The sequence below is a fragment of the Poecile atricapillus genome, chromosome 23 (genome assembly GCF_030490865.1).
Source record: "Poecile atricapillus isolate bPoeAtr1 chromosome 23, bPoeAtr1.hap1, whole genome shotgun sequence".
Lineage (NCBI taxonomy): Eukaryota > Metazoa > Chordata > Aves > Passeriformes > Paridae > Poecile > Poecile atricapillus.
Genome location: NC_081271.1, coordinates 668,377 through 694,073, shown reverse-complemented (window position 1 = coordinate 694,073; position 25,697 = coordinate 668,377). Strand labels below are relative to the sequence as shown.

General features: G+C 55.6%; 2 protein-coding genes across 2 annotated transcripts; one reads left to right on the top strand and one right to left on the bottom strand.

Annotated features, from left to right (window-relative positions):
* Positions 1-785: 785 nt before the first annotated feature.
* CIMIP3 (ciliary microtubule inner protein 3) lies at positions 786-4,673 on the bottom strand. The gene is made up of 2 exons (XM_058855567.1): positions 4,557-4,673; positions 786-1,148 (listed from the first exon to the last, which is right to left on the bottom strand). The coding sequence occupies exon 2, from the start codon at positions 1,110-1,112 to the stop codon at positions 786-788; it is 327 nt and encodes a 108-aa protein (XP_058711550.1). The 5' UTR covers positions 1,113-1,148; positions 4,557-4,673.
* Positions 4,674-7,650: 2,977 nt separating this feature from the next.
* On the top strand, positions 7,651-25,566 carry C23H6orf132 (chromosome 23 C6orf132 homolog). The gene is made up of 5 exons (XM_058856093.1): positions 7,651-7,957; positions 12,291-12,406; positions 16,349-16,424; positions 16,773-19,629; positions 19,919-25,566. Exons 1-5 carry the CDS (start codon positions 7,807-7,809, stop codon positions 20,019-20,021), a joined length of 3,303 nt encoding a protein of 1,100 aa, XP_058712076.1. The 5' UTR covers positions 7,651-7,806; the 3' UTR covers positions 20,022-25,566.
* The last annotated feature ends 131 nt before the right edge of the window (positions 25,567-25,697 follow it).

The following is a 25,697-nucleotide window of genomic DNA, read 5'->3' as shown; positions in this document are numbered from 1 at the left end:
CCCCAGCTCCAGGGTTCCATGTCCAGCCCTGGTCCTGCCAATTGAGAGGTTTTTCCTCAAAATTGTCCCACTCTGCTCAGCCCAGCAGTGTGTCCTGGCTGCTGTGTTACAGACCCAGCTCACAGCAGGGCAGTTAGACACAGCTTTAAAGATTCTCCATGTAAATACAACCAAATGCAATGCTGCTCTCACTTTGACACACAGCATTCTGAGAAGTACCCAGGAATTATCCTCAGAAAGCAGCATGGGCCAGAGCCCTGGCTGTGAGTGAATGGATGTGAGTCTGTCCCACAGAGTTTATCCATAACACACAATTTATCCATAACACACATTTTATATCCAACAACCTCAGTTATCTAACGAGTCACAGAGCCCAGTGCTGCTTCTGCACCACAGTAAATTGGGAATAATTCTGCTAAAAAAAGCAGCATTACACAATCGTAAAACACTTATGGAAAAGGAATTAAGCTGAGGAGCACTAATTGGATGTGCCAATTCTGTGCTCGCCACCGGGCCCCTGGTGTGCAAGGTGAAGTTTCAGTGAGCTCAGCCCAGGCTGTGCTGAGCCAGGTGAGCTGGGCTGGGTGCCCAGCTGTGACACCCAGGCCAGGGGTGCAAACACCAGGACTGGTGGGGCAGGGTGTTCAGAGCAAAATCCACTCTGCAGATTTTGCTGGGGAGCAGTGGCAGAGCCTCCCCACCCATCCCTGGGCCGTGGCTGACGCTCTGCTGGGACACGCAGCTGCCGGTTCAGGGTTTTATTGCCTGGCCTGGGCTGCTCTCAGCTACGGTTTGGGGCCGTGGAAGGATCTCCACTTCATGGGCTCTGTGCTCTCCACGCCGAGGCGCCGCCGGCCGTGGCTGGCGCTCTCCTGGAAGCGGAAGCCACAGAAGGGTTTCTGCGAGGTGCAGAACGGGGCCAGCGAGTTGGGCCACTGGGGCCGGTAGAACACGAAGTCCAGGGAGCTGAGGGGACGGTCCCCAGCGTGGACAATGAGCGGGATGAAGCGAGAGCCCAGAGGAGGGGCTGGAGGCGGCCGGTTCCTCGACCTGGGAGGTGGGCTGGTCATCTCTGGCATTGCTTTGGCCTTCTCCATGCCCTTGGTTCTCATGTGGTCTTTGCCAGGGGTTTCTGGTGTTTTAGCCACCTGTGGAGCAGAGGATCCAGAAAAACACGTGGTGATTGCCACCATCCCACCCCAGGACAGCCAGGGAAGCTCCTGCGAGGGCAGCCAGGGCACTGCAGGTGCTGAGGAGCCAGGGGTTTGCACATCCTTAGCCAAAAATCTGAGGTGGTGCTGCTTAAAGCAAAAGGGAATTTAAACTCAAAGGATGTCTGGGAATATGGAAGCGACTTTAAACAGATGCTGAGGGAATGGGAAGGATGAGACACAAAGGATTTGATTCTCTCTTGACTCCCCGTTCCAGAAGTGATAAATACCAGCAGCACACGCTCCTGGCAAAGCTGTCACCAGCCACAGCCATGGCAAACCTGCCTTGAAAATGCTTCAGCACAATCTGACCCGAGAGGATGCAGCAGTGCTGGCAGAACCTGCCACTGTCCTTTGGAGCACCTTTGGAGCATCAGCTCAGCAGCTCTGGGTCCCCTGCAGGGACCCCACCCCTCCCTGCGCCTCCTCCTGCTCTGGGAATTGCTCCCAGCCCAATTCCAAGTGGATTTTCCCCCAGAAATGTGGAGGCCCCAGGCCGGCCACAAGGACCAGGGAAAGAGCCCCTTTGGCCTGAGCATTTGCAAGAACCCTGTGCTGAGGAGGAGGAAGGACAGGAGCCCCACGACACACACGGGTGACCCAGGGCTGCTGCAGGGCTGTGCTTGACTGCAGAGATATTTCTGCTGCTGTTACCTAAGCATGACTCAGTTATCTTGTTTTCATTGACGACACCTCAGTGCAAATGGAAACTGGCTCTTCCCTCAGCAATTAGCCACTCCACTCCTGCCTGTCTTAAAGAAGTGCTTTGCTGTTTGCTTATTTTTAACCTTGTAAAGAGGTTTCCTACTTTCCGTGACGTACTTGGTGCTATTTCTGTTCACTAGATCCTAAATCTACTGGAAGGGGAATGCCTGCTAATTGTTTAGAAATCTCCTTAAGGCCTGTCAGGGGAATCACCACATCCCTGCATGTTCACCACCTCTTTTTGTCACTCATTTCTGCGGGGCCGATGCCAAATGCCTGAAAGGCTGGACCTCAGCACACAGGTGTTATTTCAGCAGTTGCTGCCCCAAGGAAACCTCAGTGCATTTTTCCCCAGGGCATATAATGATGGGTTTTGACTCCTGAAAAGCAGATTTTACACCACCACAGCCATTTCAGTGAGGTTTGTGCAGCCCTGCTCTGGACTTAGATCGTTCAGAAGCTGCTGTTTTCACAAGTGTGTGCTGCTTGCTCCTGGCCATTTTCACGTTGGAAGAGACAAGTACACGCACGACTGTGCTGATGCCTCTGCACCCACCCAGCAGGAGCACTAAAGTCACGAATTCGGGGTGTGGAGGGGAGGCTGGAGCTGCCCTGGCAACCTGATTGCCAAGTCATGCAGATGCCTTCAAGATGAGCAAGCCTGGCTGGGCTCTGGAGCCCTGGAGTCACCTCAGTGACGGGCAGGTCCCGAGCCAGGGCGTGCTGAGCTCTGCTCCTGCCGTGGGGCCGGCTGCCCCACGGCTCCTGCTCATCCTCTGGGGCCCCTGGAGCTCTGCAGAACCTCCTCCCTTCCCTGGGTGAATGCACCTGCCTGCCTGAGCCCTGCCTTGCAGGGGAAGCACCAGCTTAAGGTCCTGGTGCTATTTATGGCACTGCCAGTGCTCCGTGCCTGAATGAAGAGTCCCAGATAATCCTATTGCACCTGCTCCTACGTAGAGAGATCCCTAATCCCTCCCAAACTGCCTGCTGTCTGCCAAGGCAAATCCCCCAGCTGGCTCCCAGGGAAAGGCTGGGAAGCAGGAAGGGTTCAGTGCTGCTCCCTGGGGAGGAGCTCCCTGGGCAGCTGCCAGAGCCCATCCTGTCCCTGCTCAGGGGCTGTGCCCACACCAGCAGCTCCTCTCCTGTCCCCAGAGCCATCCTGGAGCCATCCTGGAGTTATCCTGGAGCTATCCTGGAGCCATCCTGGAGCTATCCTGGAGCTATCCTGGAGCCATCCTGGAGACATCCCTGATCCATCCCAGAGCCATCCCTGATCCATCCCTGGTCCATCCCTGATCCATCCCTGATCCATCCCTGATCCATCCCTGGTCCATCCCTGGTCCATCCCAGAGCCATCCCTGGATCCATCCCTGGATCCATCCCTGGTCCATCCCTGGTCCATCCCTGGTCCATCCCTGGATCCATCCCTGATCCATCCCTGATCCATCCCTGGTCCATCCCTGGTCCATCCCTGGATCCATCCCTGATCCATCCCTGATCCATCCCTGGTCCATCCCTGGTCCATCCCTGGATCCATCCCTGATCCATCCCTGGTCCATCCCTGATCCATCCCTGGTCCATCCCTGATCCATCCCTGGTCCATCCCTGGATCCATCCCTGGATCCATCCCTGGTCCATCCCTGGTCCATCCCTGGTCCATCCCTGGTCCATCCCTGATCCATCCCTGATCCATCCCTGATCCATCCCTGATCCATCCCTGATCCATCCCTGGATCCATCCCTGGTCCATCCCTGATCCATCCCTGATCCATCCCTGATCCATCCCTGGATCCATCCCTGGTCCATCCCTGGATCCATCCCTGGTCCATCCCTGATCCATCCCTGGATCCATCCCAGGTCCATCCCTGATCCATCCCTGGATCCATCCCTGATCCATCCCTGGTCCATCCCTGGTCCATCCCTGGATCCATCCCAGGTCCATCCCAGGTCCATCCCTGGTCCATCCCAGGTCCATCCCAGGTCCATCCCAGGGTTAGCAGCCGTGCTCTGCTCTGAGCTCTCAGCCCCACGGTCCCACGCTGGCTGACGGCAGCAGCGGGATTTGCGCAGCAGGGATGGGATGAAGCGTCTCTGACATCACCGGGACCTTGCCAGGCCGGTCACCCTCGGGGCAAGGATCTGCAGCCCCGAAGGGGACAGGGTGAGCCAGTGTCCCCCCTGCCCAGCTCAGAGCCTGGCACACCCACCTGGGAGGGTTTCTCGGGGATGGGGCCCTGGAGTGTGGCGCTGTCTGGGGTGGAGGAGGAGGAGGAGGCAGCACTGGGGCCGTGGGCAGGGCTGGCTGTCAGGGCTACCGGGGCCATTGTGACCCCAGGGGTCACTGTGACCACAGGGCATCTCCGGGGTGCTGGGTGTCACCAGGGCACAGAGCAGTGCAGGGGCTCAGCCATGGGGAGCAGGATTTACAGCCATGGGGAGCAGGATTTACAGCCCTGGAACCCCGGTGCTGCCTGTGCATCCTCTGCTGGGCCCCTGTCCCGTGGGCACCAGCTGCTTCCCCGGTTCCCTGTCCCTGGGAGCCGTTTGCTCTTCTGCAGCCACTCCTGAGGGTTTCTCCTCCCATCCCTCCCTCCTCCAGGTCTGGCCAGAGCTGCCCTCACTGCACAAACCCTTCACAGACCTGCGAGTGCAGCAGGAACCGTCCACATCTGTGGGTGCAGCTCCTCACCCCAATGCAAAAGCAGATTGTTCTGGGGTGTTTACCCGAACTGGGATCAAAGGCAGCCTCACACTGCGATGTGTTACATCACAGCAGTGCTCACATGGCTCTTTCTATGCCATAAAATCTGCTGGAGATCTTCCAAGTGCTTTCCTGAGCTTTGTGCCCAGCCCAGCCCACCAGTCCCTTTCACTGTGTGGCCTCAATCACTCAGGAGTGAGCTGTCCTTCCTTAAAAATACAGCCCAGCCACCCAACTCGGCAGCTTTCCTGTGTCTCTGGAGTCTGCACTCCACAGAAGCCTCCGTGCCCAGCAGCACAGCCAGGCTGCTCCTCGTGCTGCTCCTGAGCCTTCCCTGCCCTTCCGAGGGGAGCTCTGTGCCTTGCTGGGCGGTGCAAGGTAAAGAACAAACATCTTTCATCTGGAACAAACAAATGGGAATGAGCACAGGAGCCCTGGCAGAATTGCTTAGCAGCTTGTGTTCAGTGGGATAATAAATTCACCTCAGAATCCCTTCATGTTGCTCTGGTGATGTTTTCCTGGGCTCGCCACCCAGGGCGAGGCAGGAGCATGGGTGGTGGGGTGGCAGGGCCCCAGCCCCGGGCTCAGGAGCTGCCCAGAGCAGTGGCAGGGAGCTGAATCACCCCTTCTGCTCCCACAGCCCCTTTGAAGTCTCCTTGCTGCAATGAGATTTTGTGGGACACCTTTGTGCACGAGCCCAGGCTCTCTCACTCCACAGGATTTTATTGGCTTCACTTCTTAAAACAGTTCCTCTTCTCCTTCCCTTTTCCATGACTGCCTCTCTGTGTGTCCTGCTCCATTTGTTCACTCAGGGGCTGTGGATATCACTGAGCACTTTTGTCTTGCCTGGCTTGCAGACAGATACTGTGTCCTTTGTCTTTGGGTTCTTCATTCCACCTGATTTCTGCTTTGAGAGGTGCCAGGGAATTTTCTTTAAATGCCACAGGTCAGACTTGGTGATTTCAGAGGTCTTTTCCAACCTCTTTGAACTGATCCTGTGTTGTAGACAGGTAGAAGAATCATAAAAAAAAAAAGGCCTTATGAAATCAAGCCTCGCTCTGCTAAAATTGCTAAAATTCTTCTAAATGCAGCTAACAAGCGATTTGTGAGTTCCCATGTGAAGCTATTTTGAGAATGAGAAGTTCATTTAACACAACAATCTACTCTGAGGGTGAAAAACAAAAGCACTTGTGTAAGCAATAGGATTTGTCCCATGAGAACCCACAAAGGAAAAATGTAAACATATCTAGAGAGAGAACATTTGGTAGACATTTACAATAGCCAATTTTCAATGTATTGCTGATCATTTAGGTTTAAGGCAGTGCCTTCCTATAAATATGAGCTTTGTGAATAAAGAAGGAGGTGGAATGAGCCCAGCTGGCTGCAGGGCCAGGCTGTGAGACAGGATTTAGAGTTTCTGAAGTGCTGGAATGCAGATTGCAGCCTGCAGAGCACGGCGTGGTGGACAGCAGCCTGCAGCAGGACAAACACAACCTGCCTGCCCCAAACACAACCCCAGCAGCAGCTCTGGCAGCACCATCAGCACCAAGGGAAATCCGAGCAGGGAATATCCCCAGTCCCCCAGGCTGTGGAAATCGGAACAGGGAATATTCCCAGTCCCCCAGGCTGTGGAAATCGGAACAGGGAATATCCCCAGTCCCCCAGGCTGTGGAAATCGGAACAGGGAATATTCCCAGTCCCCCAGGCTGTGGAAATCGGAACAGGGAATATTCCCAGTCCCCCAGGCTGTGGAAATCCGAGCAGGGAATATTCCCAGTCCCCCAGGCTGTGGAAATCGGAACAGGGAATATTCCCAGTCCCCCAGGCTGTGGCTCCAGTCACGGTGGGAGCATCTCCAGAGCAAAGCTGCGGGTGAGCGGCTCCAGAGCAGCAGAAAGGCAGGGAGGACCATCCCTTCTCCAGGGTGTGTGTGTCTGTGTGTCTGTGTGTCTGTGTGTGTGTGTGCAGCCTTTCCATCCCACAAACAGCACTTTAGATAACTGTCAGGACAGTCCCACTAATTGCAGCCTCGTGCAGGGCACGGAGCCGCCCCTGCAGCCGCAGCCTGGCTCCGGGAGCGGGGCTGGGAGAGGCATCCCCGCAGTGCCCTGCAGCTGAAATCCCCCAGAAAACGCTTTGGATTAGCAGAGCTCCTCTACCGCAGCCACGGAATTGAATTTTAACGTTTTAATTCTCATTTTCCTTCCCAATTTCCCATTCATAATTCGCTTTATTTAAGTGCTGCCTCATAATCTGTGCCACGATTAGACTTCCCTTTTGGAATATCATAATAGTGCTCATTTTTCATTCTTCACAGGGCATTTAATGTGTTGCTTTAATTTGTTCTTTAAAGCAAAATAAGAAGATGTTTTTCACAAGAAAAGCATGATTTCAAAGTGATTAAGTGATATTTATCACTGAAAAAAAGAAATCCATATTGTTTTGACTCTCAAAACTTGGTAGAAATAGAAAGAGGTGTAAGATCTGAAGCTGAAGTTGGAAACTGTGTTTCAGAGTAATTATTTTGACAGCTATTTTGGGTTTAAAGTTCTCCAGGATTCCCTGCATTTTTTAGCAGCCAGTGTTACTCATTAACTCTCAATTTTTACTTGCATGGCACAAAAAATCGTTATCAGTGCTAGAAATTTGCTTTCATACTTGAAACTAGAAAGGGTTTGGGGTCAAGTCCCATCACCTTGAAGGTTTTTTAGTGAAAGCAGCCAGACCCCCCGAGCCCCCCGGTGTCACCGGCCGTGCCAGGGAAGCCGAGCCTCGGCAGGAGGGGAAGGGACAGAGAAACAGGAGGGAGAGGAAGGGCAAAGCCTGGAGGGTTGGGGCTGGATGTTAGGGAGAGGTTCCTCACCCCGGGCTCTGGGCAGGGCTCTGCAGAGCTGAAGGGGAGGCGGCAGGCACAGGGTGGGGTTTGGGGGTGTCTGTGCAGGGCCAGCAGCCGCTCTGGGACGGCCCCGAGTGTCGGCTCAGCTCGCCCGGTGCCTCTGTCCCTCCGGCTGGCCCCGCTGCGGGCTCGGGGACACCTGGCGAGGGCTCGGGGACACCTGGCGAGGGCTCGGGGACACCTGGCGAGGGCTCGGGGACACCTGGCGAGGGCGGGCCGGGGGTGGGGCCGTCCCCGCCCCTCCGGAGCCTGTCGGTGCCGGCGGTGCGGGATGCCCGGCCCGGCTCGGCCAGCATGAAGAAGCACCAGCCGCACTCGGTGCAGGGCACCTTCAGCCGCCTCTTCGGCAAACGCCACTCCAGCCCCAGCGCCGCGTCCCTGTTCGCCACCAACCCGCCCTGGATCTTCACGCAGGAGGTGACCTCGGACAGCGCGGGTGGCACCGGTCAGTGGCCCCGGGGGGAGCGGAGGGGGGCGGCGGCGGCTCCGCTGCTGCCCCGGGGGAGCTCCGGGAGCGCTCGGACACCCCGGGATGGGCGGCGCGGCTCCCGGAGCCGGCTCCGCACCTCGGCTAGGCCGGCTCTGGGCGAGTTAAACTCGGCTAAAAGAGGCTGACGAGTGGCTGTGAATGTGTTCTATCGCTTTCCCACGCCATTCTTGATCTGAGCCTTCCCAGGTTTGAGTTATTTACTCATAAACCTGTTTCTCGCAGGGCTGCGAGCGAGGAGGGAGCTGAGGGTTGCATATTCCTCGGGATTAATTTGTGTTTCTTTGTGGTTTTAATTGCAATACGGTGCCCTGGAGGCTCATGTAGGAGGGAGCCAAATTAATAGTAATGGAGCCAGGTAGATAGACGATAGCACTTTGTGGATGAAGTTTGGTGGCTGTGAGAGCCCAACAAACTCTTCCAAGATGAAAAAAAATGGAAGTGCTGCCTGCTGAGCTGTGCAGGGTGAAGTATTGTCTGTGAAAGCAACAGCGAGGTGGTTACACCCCAAAGGCCAAGCTGCTGAAACCAAGATAAAATTAAAATGTGACAGGGAGTTTCATGCAACTCTGCAACCTAGAAGGAAAATTGCTGATTTCTAACTGTCGTAAATCTGAGGAGGATTCAAGCTTCTCTCTGATGTGGTTTGGATTAAAAAAAAAAAGAAGAAGTTGCTGTGTCTGCTTATTACAAGCCAGATTTCCGTGGCTGCAGTTCTGCAGTGGCAGTACAAAAGCTTTCTGCTCAGCTGTGGGTCACACTGCAAAGGACGGGAATCCTGAAAGCCGAGCCTAAGGAACAGCTGTTGGATGCTCCTCAGCATCCTCCTGGCATTTCTGCCCTGGGTTTGGTTTGTGGAGGGGGCAGTGGCAGGGCCAGTGTGACACCACAGCTGAGGGAGCGGGGTGAGGAGGGGACAGTGGCACAAGGGACAGCGGGACAGCAGGACAGTGGCCCAAGGGACAGCAGGACAGCAGTCTGAGGGACAGCAGGGACAGCAGTCTGAGGACAGCAGGACAGTGGCTCAAGGGTCAGCAGTCTGAGGGACAGCAGGGACAGCAGGGACAGCAGGGACAGCAGGACAGCAGGACAGCAGGACAGCAGGACAGCAGTCTGAGGGACAGCAGGGACAGTAGGGACAGCAGGACAGCAGGACAGCAGGACAGCAGGACAGCAGTCTGAGGGACAGCAGGGACAGTAGGGACAGCAGGACAGCAGGACAGCAGGACAGCAGTCTGAGGGACAGCAGGACAGCAGTCTGAGGGACAGCAGGGACAGCAGGGACAGCAGGACAGCAGTCTGAGGGACAGCAGGGACAGCAGGACAGTGGCCCAAGGGACAGCAGGACAGCAGGGACAGCAGTCTGAGGGACAGCAGGACAGTGGCTCAAGGGTCAGCAGTCTGAAGGACAGCAGGACAGCAGGGTCAGCAGGGTCAGCAGTCTGAGGGACAGCAGGGACAGCAGGACAGCAGGGTCAGCAGTCTGAGGGACAGCAGGGACAGCAGGACAGCAGGACAGCAGGACAGCAGTCTGAGGGACAGCAGGACAGCAGGACAGCAGGACAGCAGGACAGCAGGACAGCAGTCTGAGGGACAGCAGGGACAGCAGGACAGCAGTCTGAGGGACAGCAGGACAGCAGTCTGAGGGACAGCAGGGACAGCAGGACAGCAGTCTGAGGGACAGCAGGACAGCAGTCTGAGGACAGCAGGACAGTGGCTCAAGGGTCAGCAGTCTGAGGGACAGCAGGGACAGCAGGGACAGCAGGACAGCAGGACAGCAGGACAGCAGTCTGAGGGACAGCAGGGACAGCAGGGACAGCAGGACAGCAGGACAGCAGGACAGCAGTCTGAGGGACAGCAGGACAGCAGGACAGCAGTCTGAGGGACAGCAGGACAGCAGGACAGCAGGACAGCAGCCCGAGGAACAGCTCTGCTGTGGCTGGCCCCACACACAGCCCTGTCCTGCCCAGGGCAGCCCCAGCCCTGTTCCTGGGACATTTCTTGCACAGCTCCGTGCCAGGAGGAGTCCACTGCTCCTGCTGATCCCCACCTTGGTTTCTCACACAGAGTAAACACAAGTTAAGCAATGTGGAATGGGTGTAGCTTTGCATGTCCCTGACTCAGAGATTCCTGAATGTAGTGACTGATGCCTCCTCCTCCTCCTCCTCCTCCCGGGAGCTGTGGATACCCCGGCTCAAACCTGCTGCGCCTCCTCCAGGTGATGCAACCCCCGGGGAGGAAGAAGTTCCATTACATGAGTGGCAAATTGTTTATTTGATTTCCCATGGCTGAGCAAACACAAATGTCTCCAGGACAGGCTGAATGTCAAAAAGTGGCCGAAGCAAGGCCAGTGCTTTGAGCCAGCTGCTTCCCACAGCTTCCAAGGGTGCATGTCCTGATCCCTCCTTCCAGGAAACGAGGCTGGCAGAGCTCAGGTCTTGCTGGTGATGGGCTCCCAGCAGGCAAGTCCTGTTTATCTAGCAAAGAAAACACAACTACAAGCACTTCATTTGACTTTAATTAAAGCATTCAGGGTAGCGATGCTTAGTAATCTAGGATCAAAGTCCTTGTGATCTTTAATCCAGTTTCTCACTGGGTTTACCTAGTGAGTTGTTAAATATAAACTCATCATTTCAAGTCTCAGAACTACTCTGTCGCTGCTCAGGCTGTCTGAGTCCAAACTCTCCTGTTGCCTTAGCCTTAATTCCTGCTCCTTACTCACTGAATGTGGGGTCACCCACAAAATTAATCATCACAGAATCACAGAGTGGTTTGGGTGGAAAGGGACCTTAAAACTCATCTCATTCCACTCCCTGCCATGGGCAGGGACATCTTCCACTGGGTCAGGCTGCTCCAAGTCCCATCCAGCCTGGCATTGAACACTTCCAGGCAATTTGCTGGCACTTCTGTCCTTCCTGGGTCTCCAGCAGCTCCTCCTGAGTGCTTGGGCCCTCCCAGGCAAGGAAGTGGTGAAGTCTTGGTAGGACCAGGCTGGCTGAAGCACAGGCTGATTGTTGATTTGAAAGATGGAGAAAATGTCCTTTGTGTAAAGAATTGCTCGTAGTGGGAGAAGTTTGGGAAGTGAGGGAGGGGAAGCTGTGATTGCCTGGAAGGGCAGGGAGAGCAGGGCAGATGCTGCTGGGGGAGGTCGTGGGTGGGAGAAGGGAAGGGCTGGTGTGTGTCTGGACTCTGTGGTGTGTTTGAAGGTTGTGTGGAATTCATCTGCCTCCAGTCCCTCAGCAGAGGCTGTGCTGCCTCATGCCCTGCCCCTGGTGTGCTCAGTTCTTCATTCCAGGTGTCCATGCAAGTGCTTTCCTTCTGTGGGACACGCAGAGACATCTGCCCTCCTCTTTTTTCATTAGACTTGGTGTAAAGCTGTTTCCTTCAGAGCTTCCTCCTGATTTCTGCCCATCCTTCTTCTTCTCCTCCCTTCCTCACTACCAAAGTGTTGTTGGGAGCTCTCCTGCAGCCTTCCCTTCAATCACAGCCATTTTGTTGCTTCCCCCTCCCTCCTCAAACCCTCAGATTTTCTTTAATGTCGGTCTCCTTGGCTACAAGTTATTTGTGTATCTCCTTCCAGCCAAGGTGGGGTTTACATGCTTCAGTATTTCTGCTTGTTAATTCATGCAGCTAATCAGACACAAAGAATGTAATTAAATTAATTTTATGAGCTTTATTCACTGTCAGAAATAAACGGGCGCAAGAGGTGTGGTTCAAGGTGAAAGCACAAGGCTGGGAACCAGGAATTCCTGCTGGCTCCTCCTGCTTGTCACACCAGGGCCCTGTGACTTCCTGCCCTGGTGTCTCCCTCCATCCACGGCAGTGCTTTGTGGGAGGTCAACAGAGCAGGCTGGAGTGTGGAAGTGTTGGGAAGCAGCTGGAATTCCCTCTGGTTTGGATGTCAGTGCTCTGACAGAGCTCGGCAGGGCAGGAGCTGTCCCTCCTCCTGGTCAGCTCTGCTGCTGCCTCCCCCTCAATTCCAGCTGCTCACATCAGCCAGAATTGCATCCTGTTCCCTCTGAGCTGCTTCAGTTCCATCCTGCAGAGCTCAGGGAAGGCTCTCTGTGCTCTGCAGGTGTGTGACAGGGCTGTGAGTGCCTGTCCTGCACACACGGGACCTTTCTCTCCCTGGTTTCCACTCACCTCCAGGACACCCAGGATTTCCTCAGGATCTGCTGGGCTTTGCCCACTCCTGGCAGCTGATGCAGCAAATTCTCCACAGCTCTCTTTGAACGTGCCCGGTGTTTTGGCAGTGCCCAAGCTCAGTGCTAACAGTGTGCTCTCCCCTCAGGTGACGTGATCCAGGTGTATTACGGTGACAATCGCTTCGGGACGGTGACAGACTCTGGCACAGCAACGCTGAAACCGCGGCCGAGGGTGCGGCCGCTGCTGACGTTCCTGCCCCTGGTGAGTGCCCGAGTCCCTGCTGGGCTGGAGCTGGTGTCCCCAGCCCCAGGGACAGCAGAAACCCCCCTGCAGTGACCCTGGCTCCGAGGGGCTGTGTCTGAGCTCAGGGCTGGCCTGGGCCATGGATGAGGCACTCAGGGGAGAGGCGTGAGCACCGTCACACTCACATTCTCAATTAAAGAATAATTGCTGAGCACGGAGAGGACAGACCAGGCTTGCACTGGCGTTTATCTCACTGCTGCTGGCAGGATCTGTCCCAGCATCAGGTGTGCTGCTGGAGCCCCCAGTGTGACCCCAGTCCTGCTGCAGCAGAGGAATGAGGTGATGCTGTGAGTGTGCAGGGGATGATTCTTTTCAATCTCTATGAAAAAAACATTCCCTGCAGAGCTACCAGTGCTCCAGCAGCAGCAGCAAGGACCAAAACAGCCAGAGCAGAGGGCCTGGAGGTGGCTGTAACTCCAGAAGCCACGCTTGCTTGTGGCTGGCTTTGAGGAACCCCATGCAGAACTTTCCAGAGGTCTTACAAAGAGCACAGTGAGGCACAGGATTCACAGAATCCCAGGATCTGGGTTGGAGGGGACCTTCAAGCTCACCTTGTTCCCCCCTCTTCCACTAGAGCAGGGTGCTCAGAGGGGCTCTGGAGATGCCCATAGCTAAACTGAAGTGATACCCACAGCTCAGGAGCTCAGTGAAGACAGGAAAATGCTTAAATCCTTTGGTCTTGACAAGGAGGTGATCTCTGCTAATGGAAGTGTGTGTGGTAGAGGCACTGACAGCAGGAATGCCCCCAGGACAAATCCTGAGGGCACCCAGGCCCTGCTGTTGCTGCCCACAGAGGCACAGCTGGCCCTGGGGCTCTTCTTCCCTTGTCAGGGTCCCTCACAAAGCTGGGCCTCCCCTCGACAGTAACAGCTTTAACTGAAGGAATTAGTAGGAAAGCACTTTGAAGGATCAGTCTGCGCTGGATGTTTGTGCTCCTTTGGTGAGGTTTGATGATCATTTGATCTGGCACAGACTCTTCTGCTGCCACGCACATACCTGCACCAGGTACACACCTGCACCGGGCGGTTCTGCAGCTCCTGCCTTAACCCTTTCCCCCCACCCACGGGGAGCAGCTCCGGTGAGTCAGGAGGATGCACCCGCCCTGCCCTGCAGCTCCTGCACCCTGCACCTGGAGCAGCCTCCTTCCCCCAGCCCTGGGCTGGCCCACACGGAATCCCAGCAGGGACTGCAGGAGAGGGTCCCCCCACGTCCCCCTGGCTCCCCCAGCACTGCAGGTGCAGGAGAGCTTTGGCATCCCAGGGGAATAAATCCCTTCAGGAAACCACCACACTGCCCTAGCTCAAAAACAAGGAGATTGGGGGAAGCCCTTCATATTCAGAGAAATTCTTGGCTTCTCAGAGACCCCAGGCTGCTCAGCAGTTGTATTTTGGGGTGGCTTTTGTAACAGGCAGCCTCAAACCTTGGTCATTTGATGGCTGGGCAGGGGGTGCTCCTGAGAGCCCGGGGAGCTGGGGCCCATGGGGACAGGCAGGCTCCCTTCACTGGGCACGTCTGACTGTTCCAGGGATGAAAAGTAATTCCTGGTGGTTACAGTGAAAGCTTCCCCCCACGGGATCCTCAGCAGGCACAACTCTGATTCAGGTACCACAAACTGGAAATGCAGGTTCCTGGCACAGCACCCAGAGCCTGCTCTGAATCAGTGGGAGGTTTTCTGGGCTGGCTACACCCAGCAAACACCAGGAACGATCTTCCCAACCATCTCTGCAGACTGGCAGCGTGCTGGGGATGCTTTCCATTTCAGAAGCCAGCTCATGATGTGGGGACGGGTGGTTTTTGAGAGATGCTGAGCATTAGCAACTGCCACAGAGGTTTTGGTGATGAACAGGCTTGCCCAGTTGGAAATGACACATCCAAAATTGCTGCTCCTTTATGAAGTGCAGACCGTGTCCTCCAGCTTTGCATAGCTCTCTTCTGACTGCCAGTTCCTCCCCACTCCTCCCCAGACAGGTGATGCATATGCTGGCAATGTAGAGCTCAGACATCTTTGCTTCCCTGGAAACCAGCAGCAATGGATTTCCATAGCAAATGGGAGCTGCTGGGGTTTTATTCTTTGTGATTTTGGTATCTTATTGCTCTGGACAATTGAACTATCAGCTCTTGAAGTGCCTCTCCTGGCCTTTGTCTCCCCTCTGGCTCTCAGATGAAGTTCAGGATGTGCCCTTATGCTTTCTCAGGCCTTGGCTTCTCCATCAGCACAGAGTTATCTGGTCCTTTGTGCAACCCCAGGGATATGAATTCCCTCACTCCCGGCTCACCAGGACCTCATTCCCTTGTGGCTACAGAGGTTTTTTGGTCATCTGCAGGGTGATGGATGTAGCATGTGAAATATGTGTATTTTCCTATTATTTTGGCCAAAGCTGGGGCATTCCAGGGCTCTCCAGAGGAGCCCAGGTGCTGCTGTTGAATCAGCTCTGCCCCAGCAGCTCCTGGGCTCCCCAGCCAGGACAGAGTGGAGCTGTAATGTTCTGTCTGAGCCTGGATGGGGCTGGATGAACAAATGACCTTTGGTCCAGGAGACTTTGGAATCCCGGAGCACTGTGATGTTAAAGCGGTGATAACGGCAGCGAAAGGCAAAGGGCAGGGGCTCAATCATTATCCAGGCTTTTGTGTGCAGGAAATGGCTGGGGAGAGGCGCAGGCTGATGGCAGGATAACATTTCCTTTGTCCAGGGCTGTTAGCAGGGCAAACATCTGCCCGGGGTGGGCAGGAATGCAGCCCGGGAGGGGGACAGCGTGTCCCTGACCGCTGCCCGTGTCTGTCTGTCTGTCCCTCGCTGGATGTTCCCTCGGAGCTCGGCATCTTTTTGCCACCGGGGTGCCCCAAGCCGGCCCCCGGTCCTGCCCGGCCCGAGTGCCCAGGGCTGTCCTGGAGACCCCCGGAACCCCCTCAGAGCCCCCTCAGAGCCCCCTCAGAGCCCCCCCAGCCCCTCAGAGCCCCCTCAGAGCCCCCCCAGCCCCTCAGGGCACCCCCAGCCCCTCAGAGCCCCCTCAGAGTCCCCCCAGCCCCTCGGAGCCCCCCCAGAGCCCCCCCCAGCCCCTCAGAGCCCCCTCAGAGCTCCCCCAGCCTCTCGGAGCCCCCCCAGCCCCTCAGAGCCCCCTCAGAGCCCCCCCAGCCCCTCAGAGCCCCCCCGGCCCCTCAGGGCACCCCCAGCCCCTCAGAGCCCCCTCAGAGCCCCCCCAGCCCCTCGGAGCCCCCCAGCCCTGAGCCGCAGGGACAGGAGAGGTTTCCTGCTGCTGGCAGAGCCCCGAGCAGAGCCCCGAGCAGAGCTCCAGGCGAGTCAGGCTGCCCGAATGTCTCGGCTGGGTGGCTGCAGTCACCCGGGGCGCTCCAGGGCCTCCCACATGTGTGGGCCGCTGAATTGCTGCTGCTGTACCGGCTTCGGGCACTGCTGAGTTCCCAGCACGAATGTGAAGGGAGGAATTGAGAGCGGAACACAAACCACACCGGGAGCAGTTTGCCCTTGGCGCTCAGATGTGCTGTGCCAGTTTCCCAGGGCCCTGCAGGCCCGTCGGTGGCCTCAGAGCGGGGTGTTGGTGAGTGTGGCAGTGCTTGCTGCAGAAAAACACCCCCAAAGCCGGGGCAGCTGCTCGGTGTGTGGGACAGGAACGGTGAGGAGCCCCCAGGGGGATTTGAAATAGCCAAATTCCTCTGCAGCCCTCGCTCCTGACCACGGGGGAATTGTGTCCATGGCCTGTGCAGCCTTGATCGGTTCACTCATCCCCTCAAACCCTGTCAACAGCAGCTTCCACAGGGACTTCCCTATCACTGCCTGCCCTGGATCCCATCAGGGCTTGTGTGAACAGATTACCAGCTGCTTGTCAGCCCTTTCTCTGATCCCTGGGCTGAAGACTGACAGCTCTGTTTTCTCAACTCTTGCAGAACGCCCAAGAATCCCATGGGGTGGCTGTGCCAACGCCGTCGGTGCCAGAAGACTTTGAGGAAAAGGCAGCTCTCGGTAAGGGATGTTCTCTGTGGAGTCCTGGCCAGCACAAAGTGCTCACCAAACCCTCAGGGCAGGAAGTGTGTGTGTACCAAGCTCTGGAGCAGACACGCTGCCCATATATTTTCATGCTAAAATAGAGTCTGCTATTAATTATTTTTGAAGTAATTCAAAATTAATTAATTCCTAAAGGGTGGGGCAGAGAGGCTGTTACAGTTCAGGAAGTTTTAGAGAAGCCTGGCAAGGGGCTGGCTCCCTGGGCAGGCCAGTGGCCTGATGATGTTGATGATGATGATGATGATGATGATGATGATGATGATGATGGAGAGGGGCTCACAGGCTGTGCTCTCGCTGCTCTTGCAGGCTCTGGCTCCCAGCTCAATGGCAATTACCGGATGTACAGCTCGGTGGGGGACCTGCGCCCGCAGGCCCTCGATGGGGATGACCTGGATGAAGACATCCCCCCGCCGCCATCGGTACCCCCTCCACCCCCTCCGGCAGCGCCTCTGCCACCCGCTCTGGCCTCGCCGGTCCCTCCACCCCCCGAAATGCTGCCACCCCCGCCGCCTGAGATGGTGCCACCACCTCCTGCCATGGCAGCCCCGCCACCTCCTGCCTGTGCCCTGTCCCCTCCCAGCACCCCGGCTCCTCCAGACTTCATCCCTCCGGCCCCACCGGGGGTCCGGGACCCCGCGCCCTTCGGCCCCGGCATCTCCAAGTGGAAATCCGAGACGGTGCTGAACACGAGGCAGGCGGATGCCGAGGGGCCGCTGTGCCCTGCCGAGCCCGGGGAGCCCGCAGCCCCCAGCCCCAAGGAGAGCCTGCAGCCCAAGCCCGAGCCCCACCTCACCTTCCCCAGGTCGTTCAAGGTGCCGCCGCCGGCCCCTGCGCGCTCCTCATCCATCCCAGTGCAGGAGGGCCAGCCCGGCCAGCAGGAGCCCGTCCCCAGGCAGCCTCACGCCCGGCCACCCCTCCCACCCTGCTTCACCATCAGACCCGCGGCCAAGGCACGGCCGGGAGAAGCCGAGCAGGGAAATTCCGGGCTCAGACAGGGCATTGGGAAGCCGGCTGTACCCCCTCCTCTGAGCCCCAAGCCGGGCCCAGGGCTCAGCCAGGGGGTGAATCCTGCCGGCCGCCGGTCCCCACTGCCAGGCTCTGAGGTGGAGAAGATTCCCCAGCTGAAAACAGCCGGGAGAGACTCCCCTCCAAAATCTGAACCTCTCACTGCGAACGACCTGGATCTCCCTCCTCCGGACTACCCGACGTGCGAGGATGACTGGAAGGATGCCAGCAACCTGAACAAGCTGCGGGATGAGCTCTCAGCCCTGCTGCGCTCCCCACGCCGGGAGGAGAGGCCGCTGGAGAAGCCGGCTGCTCCCCAGCCCGGGGACAGCACTCCCAGCCGTGCTGGCAGCCGTGAGCCGGGGCTCAGCGAGCCCCAGCTCGCCAAGAAGGACACAGGGTTATCCAAGGAAGGGGAGAGGGAGAAGAAAGAAGTGCCTAGCAGCCCTCCCAGCACCAACGGGGGCTCTCCCAGCACTGCAGTCACCGCCCCGGAGAGCAGCCCTGACACACAGCCCCGCAGCGTGATGACGATCAGGAACGAGCTGGAGGCTGTGCTGTCCCTGAAGAAAGAGGGGAAACCTCTTGTGGGGCTCAGCAGCCAGAAGCAGGGTGTGGAGAATGGCATCAGCACCCCACCAGTGAGGAAGAGCCCCCCTGACACAAGTGACTCAGTGGTGCCACAACCGGTCCCCAGCCTGCTCCCAGCCCCGGTGGCTGCTGCGAAGGATGAGACAGATCACAAGGACCATCCTGCTCCTACTCCTGCTCCTGCTCCTGCTCCTGCTCCTGCTCCTGCTGCTGCTCCTGCTCCTGGCAAGGTCACAGAGAACGTGAGCCCTGCTCCGGGGTCCCTCAACAGCAGCGTGAGTCCTCCAGACCCACCCCAGGGACCAGCTAAGGAGCCCTCTGCTCCCACCCCCTCCTCACCCCCTGCGTCCCCTGCACAGAGCCCGGCACCAGAGCCCAGCTCGGCCATCTTCCAGTACAAAGTGCACCGGGCTGGGGCCAGCTCGGCCGAGCCACACTGTGCCCCGGGCTCAGCTGAAGCCCCCTGCCCCAGGAGCTCGGCCAGGAGCCCCCCGGACATCTCGGGAGCGGGGCAGGAGGAGGTGCTGATCCACCCCGTGACGGGGGAGCGCGTGGAGCGGGGTTCACCCATGGCCCTGCTGCTGGCAGCCCGGCAGCGCGCCCAGCGGGGCCGCCAGGGCGGGGAGGGGGCGGCCGTGCTGAGGGCAAAGCCACCCCTGAGACTCAGCAGTGCCTCGTCAGACACCACCTCCAGCAGCTTCTTCCGCCACGAGTCCAAGCCCTACTCCTTCACTGTGGTGCCTCGGCCGTCCGCGGCCAGTCCAGCGGGGTCCGGCTGGAGCAAAGCCCCCTCCTTCTCCAGCTCCTCGGAGCAGGGCAGGGCCGGGCGGGCGGTGGGCGAGGCACAGCCCCCCGGGCCCCGGCGAGCCGCTGCCTCCAGCCTGCTCCGGGGCCTGCTGGACTCGGGGCAGCCGAGCCAGCCTGGCCCAGCCCACCACGGAGTGCCCAGGGAGGAGGAGAACGGGGACACGGCGCTGGACTTCGGGATTATCCCCCCACCCCCCGAATTCAGCAACGAGGCGGACGAGGGTCCCCTCCCGAGTCGGGAGGAGAACCGCAAGTGCCCCAGTGTCCCTGAGAGCACCCGGAGCTCAGGCGAGCCGCGCTATTTCAGGTGGTCTGGCTACAGCCGCAGCTACGGGGGCAACCAGGAGCCAGCAGCTCCGCTGCCCTTGGAGAAGAGCTGGAGGAACGGCAACTTCACACCCCAGTACCCGGATTACAGCAGCTCCACGAGTTTCCCCAGCCACGGCCCCAACCCACGGCCGCTGATCAAGAAGCGCCTGTACATGTCAGAGCCCGACAGCTCCTACCCCCGGGCAGCTGCAGCCCCCCGGGCCTCGGGGACCCTCTCCTCCTACAGCACCGGGGGGTTCGGCTCCACGGCCGGGGAGGGGTCTCGCCGCCTGGGCTCTGCCCACAGGAACGGCCCCTCGGGCACCCAGGGCAGGCGGGCGTCCACGGACGCTGCTGGCAAAGGCACGGCGTACGGCGGCAGCGGGGCTGACACCAAGTACAAGGGGCAGAACGGGGACTTCTCGCCCGGCAGCGTGCTGACAGGCAGCAGGTACGTGTCCCCTGGGCCCAGCCCTCCCTGTCCTCAGTGTCCCTTGGAACCACAGCAGCGCTGGGGCTCCAGAGCAGTCGCTGCCCCTTGGCTCCTGCTCGCTCCCGCTCCAAGGGCAGTGAGCGTTCTGTGGCTCCCCCCTGGTGCCAGCTGTGACCCCAGTGCCCGTCTCCCTCCCTCCCCACCTCGCTGAGTGGAGACACGAAGCGATAAAATGATCATTGTGGTACTGCCTGAACGCCAAGGTTAGCCTGGGCGTTGGGTGAGTTCCCCTCTGTTCTCCCTGCAGGCCTGCCCACGGCACCCCGCACTACGGGGCACCCTCCAACACCTTCACGGTGAGGCCCGGCACGCGCCAGCCCATCTCCTACACCTACCAGAGCCACCGCTAGGCCGGACCTCGGGGCCGCCCCGCCGGCGTCCGGCTGGCAACGGCCGAGAGGGTGCCTGGCTTGGTCCTTTCCTTCTCTACAGCACCAGGGACGGTCCCAACCCAGCCTGAAAACGTTCCTGCTTGAAATTGCTGACGGAGGTGGGGAACGAGCCTGAGACTCAGGCTTATCTCAAAAGACTGTCGAGGAGAGTTGTTACTGCGGAGGGCAGGCCGCTGCCTTGTTACATGAGCAAATGTGCTTTCCTTTTTTCCCATTTTCCCTCCTGGATTATTGTCAGAATTGCAGACTGATAGGCCATCTAGGAAAGCCAAAGAGCATCCTCAGCTCTCCTTAAAGAGCATCAGCACTGGAAAGATTGATTGCAGTTTGTTTGTTAATTGGTTTAACACCAGCATGTTTGTGAGCAGGGAGAAACCGGCTGAGAGATGTGCACAGTGGAAGCAAAGCAGTGTATAGCTAAATGTCAGGGATTAAAATAAGAATGTGAGGCCAGTGGGATAGGAGGAGATGCCTAGATCCTGAGCCTTTCTGTCCTTCAAGAGTTTGGAGCAAATCAATTCTGCCTTAAACCCAGCCCTGGGCAGTCAGTGCCTGTCCTGCCGAGCAGGGCTCCGACCCCTCCTCCAGGAGCTGCTTCGGGAGCAGGGGCCTTGCTTTGCTGTGCCTTTTGGTCACTGTAAATGTTTCTGTTGGTAATTATTCCTCATGGAAGGAGGCTGTGAGGCCTGGCTGGATGGCTGTAAAGCACTTTGGAGACATAGGTCATGGAGCAATCCTTTTCCTTGGGCTGGTGGGTGTCCACCACTCGCCCAGGTGCTGGGCTGCTGATGCTGTCCCCGAGGGGTCTCTTGCCACATCACAGCCCTGTGACCCCAAGAGTCCTTATTCTACTTATTCTACTGAGATTGGCTTTCATGTGCCTGCTTTGAAGCTAAATTTCAGTGTGACTGTATTTATCCTGGTGGTGTTTGGGGTGTCTGCAGGGAAAGGAGCTGGCTCCCGCTGTTTCCCTCGGTGCTTTTCCAGGTTCTGGATGTGCAGAGCTGCCCCTGATTCCCGCTGGTGCCTCTGAGCAGCTGCTGGTGGACACAGGGGTGGGAGCTCGGAGTAGCCTTAGAGGGTTTCAGCTTCCAGAGTGAGCAGTGGGGTCTCACGACAGCTGACCTGAGTTGTGAATAATTCCTGAAGCTAGAAACAGAGAATCTTCCTCCTAGGTAAACTTGCTGAAAATCACTGTAAAATAACTGTAAAAACTTGTAGAGAATATTTTCTAATCACTGGCAAACTAAAAGCACTTTGAGACATGAGTCTATTTTTATGGAAAGCACTTTCTATTTTCAATGCTATAAATCCCACTGGTTCCACTCCAGCTTACCCTGCCTGGCACACACCTGGATGTGGCCTGCAAGCAGATCTTGCTCATTCAGCTCAAAATCAGGGATAAATTTTCCTTCACAGTTGAATTCTCAAAAGTTATCTTGATATTCGAGTCATGTCACTGGCATTCTGTGTTTTGTGTTATTTCCAGCTTTACCTAATAATTTAACATCCCTTTCAGACATTGCAGCAGCTTTAAAGTATTCTGAACTTTACTTTGCTGTGAATAAAATGGAAATGCAAATACAATAATCAGTCTAATAGCTAATTCAAAGGACATTTTTATGCCAGTAAGTCACAGTGACTTGGAAGATTTCCATTGTTCACCCCAGCTAATATTGAAATAATAGGCTTTAAATACCTGGGTGCTGGAATTTTATGGAGAAAAGTGACTATGGAGCAATTATAAGGACATTTAAGTGTGCCAAGTGTCATGTGGAATACCACCTACCCTAAAACATGGAATTTTCTCTATGCAAGGAGAATCTTGAGCATTCTCATTCATTTGTAGAAGTAAATCCTTGATCCTCCTTCAGGGCCTTCAGGGTCATGTTTTGCTATTGGATGAAGTTTCACCAGTTTAGCTTGAAAGCAAACAAAGAAGTCTCTTTGATAAGGTTACAATTTAATGTTTTTTTTTCTTCTTGATAGTTTTTGTTTGTTTGTTTGTTTTTCAAAATAATAAGCTATAATTGCAAATGAGCTCTCAAAAACAATTTTAAGGCTGGGTGATTTCAGTTTTTGATACTGACTTTGCCCAGAAATGGTGAGGGCAGGGGGTATGTGTGCAATCTTCCACCTCAAGAATTCTTCCAAATTACAATCTCCCCAACACAAGTTTGTTTGCTTTTTTTGGTTTTGTTTTTTTTTTTTTTTTTTGTAGGGAAAAATGTGACACTCCAGTGTTGGCACTTGCTTTAAATGTCACATTTACTACTTCATCCAGACACACAGTTCATGTGTAGCTGAAATATGGTCTTAGACACCATGGAGTGTGTCACTTCTAGCAGACATAGTTGTTCTAATTAAGTATTAGAAGCGTGATAATAGAAGTCAGCTTTATAAAATAGCCATTCTTCACTCAAGAACAGATTCTGGGACTGCACAGGGGCTGTCACTGAATCAGGCTGGACTCTGCTTCCAGTTGTAGGACTGGTTAGCATGCAGGCTTTCAGCAGCAGAACACTTCTATTCTTCAGACCCTTTGGACTATCCCTGCTGCTTTTGAATGCCTTCAGCACATTCTGGTATTTGAGAAACAACTCACCATTGATTCTGGGGCTGCTGTGACAAAGGAACCACTGTCAGAGCTGTTGGCAGCCAGAGCACTTGGGGACAGTGAGATCTCTCAGGAGGTGAGGACTGCAGGGATGGGGGAGAGCCTCCTCTTCCTGGGGCAGGTAACTCTGTCAGGTTCTGTGGATAAACTGCTCCTGGTCCTGCTCCTCCCAGCTCTTTCACTAGGGAAATTTAGCAACACAGTGAGAAGAAACAAAACTAAGGGGTGTTAATGGAGCAAAGCACCCTGCCTCAGCCCAGTGCTGAGAGCAACCCTGAGACCTGAGTGTGGAATTATTCTCACTTCACCCTCTCTGATGCAGTGTGGTAATTCAAGTTGTGATACAACTTAAATTATCCCCTGCAGCTGCCTCTTCCTCACAAGTTCCTGCTAGGGGAGTGTAACAGAGCTTTAGCTGTAAAGTATTGAACAAAGTCTTTTATTTATAAGTGCCATTGAACACCAACCTTCTTGCATTAAACATTTCTGGATGTTTTATTACATGTGTGGTATGACTTTTTTTTTTAATGTTGCTTACACAGTCTTGTCTGCTGGAGGATTGAGAAGTTTGCACATCCTTGAAAGGATGGGAAAATGTAGCTCAGTAAAGTTTGAATTTCATCTTACCTAGAACTTGGTCCAATTTCTCTGAGCAGTTCATCCAAAGCCTGTGGCCATTTCAGTGTTTTAGAAGCCCAGTCAAGGCAGGAGGGGGCAGCTGAGCCCCAAGAGCTCTGTCACTCACACCCAGCTGCTTGGGCAGGCTGGCACAGGAGCAGATTCTATAAATAGTCCTGGGCTTGGAGCCCTTCATTAGGGAGAAACTCTCATACCTGGTACAAGTCCCAACTCGAATGCTGTGCCCAAAGCTGCAAGCACAGTGAGCAATGCAAGCAGCAACACAAAAGGTTTCTCTGCTGCTCTCCACTCAGAATTAAACTGATTAAACTGATCTGCATTCTCATCTCCATCCAGCCCTGGCTGCAGAAGCAGGCTGTGAGGGAGGAAAGGGGGCCATGTGTGCCTTGAAGCTCCTACTGCAGCCACAGTGGATGTACCCAGGTGTCCCCAAACCTGAATGGGGTGTGGTGCAGGGACAGCTGAGCAAGCCACAGACCCCACACAATTCCCTGCATTCCCTGGCAGGGAGCTGCAAAACCAGCAAGGATTGATGTGGGATTGCTGGTGTTCTGCTACGCTGCTCACGTGTCTGTGTGACTTTCCTGCAGCCTTGCCAGCACTGGTACAACACCTCTGGTCCAAACTGCACCCCAGGAGTGACTCCTGAACTGCTGCTCTTCTGTGCTTCTCTGAGGAGTGAAAAACTCCAGGTGCAGGTGCTGGAAGCCCCAGCAGCAGATACTCCTCCAGGCAGAGCTGGGCGGTGCTGCCGTGCCCTTGTCGAGGGCAGCTGCTGCCATCCTGTGGCACCACAAACACCTGCCAGATGCTGAAGCATTGAGGGTTCTTCAGTCTTTAATTGTAAAGAAGTTTATTTATCACCTGCTCTCCCCACAGGCTTCACCATCCACCAGGAGTCTTTTGCCAGGGACTGCTGTGTTTTGCTCAGGTGTGGCAATATGAGCAACCTAATACGGTTTAATGTCTGATATTTGAACTTTTGTTTTTAGCTGTGCATGGTGGAACCCCACAGTTCTGGAAAGACTTCCTGGAAAACAGCAGGACCCAGAGCCTGCTTTGCACCAGGTGCTGAAGAACTGTAGTACCCTGGCATTGAACAGGAATACGGTGAACATTTATTTAAGAACAGTTTTAATATCAGGGACTGAAATCACAACTTGAAGTGTGTGGATGATCTCAGCTTGCTCTTCAGTGCTACAGAAGTGGCCCAGTGAAACTTAAACCCAGTTACAAATGAAAACCATCTTCCAAGACAACTGTTTCAGAACCAGCACAAGACCTGTTTCAGTACAGCATCACAGGTCCCTAGCAGGGGACTCTGTGGTTCAAGGGGTATTTCTGAGGAAATGTCTATTTTGATCATCATTTACCATTTCTTGTCATACACTGCTCTGGAACAGGAAGTTGCTGTGAACATCTGTATGACACAGGAATTTAAAAAGCAGCAAGTGAGATTTACAAAGAGTATGAGACAAGTACAGAGCCTGGGGAAGCTTAGTCTGCCTAAAAATTCATTGTGGGCTTTGCACAACTAAACCTATGTGTATGCAGAGATAAAAACTGGAAGCAGTGTACATTTAAGTGCTGCTATCATGCTAAAGAACTGGGGGTAACACTCATTTCAACGGTATTTTTGTTTCATCTGTCAGGACTTGCTTAATTCTGTCTAGGAAATACTAGGCCAGACCAAGGCATACCTAGAGCAGCAGCAATGCATGCAGAGCAGTGACCTTCTCCAGGTAAACATGTTCCAGGGAAACAGCTGAGTTAGAAATGTATGTGGCATTTGACAAAAACACCTCTACAGGTTCTGTGGAGTCTGGTTTGGGGGTAGGGGACTGTCCTGTCCCCTCAGTGCCAGCACAAGAAGTCACTCATCACAAGTGCATGGATCTGGGTTATCACTAAGCAGAGTCTGCAACAGAAGCAAGCAAATGACAACTCAAGTCCTTAGTCCAGTTTTTCCCTCACAGAAACCTTTTGTTCCCAGGTCTCATCCTTGAGGAATGCCTTCAGCACAGAGGAGATGAACCGTGGTGTCAGAGCACAGCACCCACTCCCTGCTGGCAGCCCAGGATTCCAGCACCATGCCAAAGGTGCTGGGCTGCAGCTGGGAGCCTCACTTCCCACCAGGGCACAAGTGGTGCTCACCAGAGGCTCCAGGCTGCCACTGGGGCTGAGTCCTCTCCACCACATGCTGCATTAAGGACGGCACTGGAACCCCTTCAAGGGCTAGAAGCCCTTGAATCCCAACAGGTCTTTTCATTCCACCTGATTTACAGAGCAAAGAACTTTGCTCAAGGGTGAGGATCTCCCATCTACCCAACAAGAGGTGTGTTCCTAACCTCCCCCAAAAGCTTCTGTTAATTCCATGG

Bases quoted from the DNA above. Each gene is read 5' to 3' on its own strand.
- CIMIP3 (XM_058855567.1), bottom strand. From the start codon at position 1,112: ATGAGAACCAAGGGCATGGAGAAGGCCAAAGCAATGCCAGAGATGACC.
- C23H6orf132 (XM_058856093.1), top strand. From the start codon at position 7,807: ATGAAGAAGCACCAGCCGCACTCGGTGCAGGGCACCTTCAGCCGCCTC. The intron at 16,425-16,772 runs GTAAGGGATGTT...CTGCTCTTGCAG, and splicing joins TGAGGAAAAGGCAGCTCTCG to GCTCTGGCTCCCAGCTCAAT. The intron at 19,630-19,918 runs GTACGTGTCCCC...TTCTCCCTGCAG, and splicing joins AGCGTGCTGACAGGCAGCAG to GCCTGCCCACGGCACCCCGC.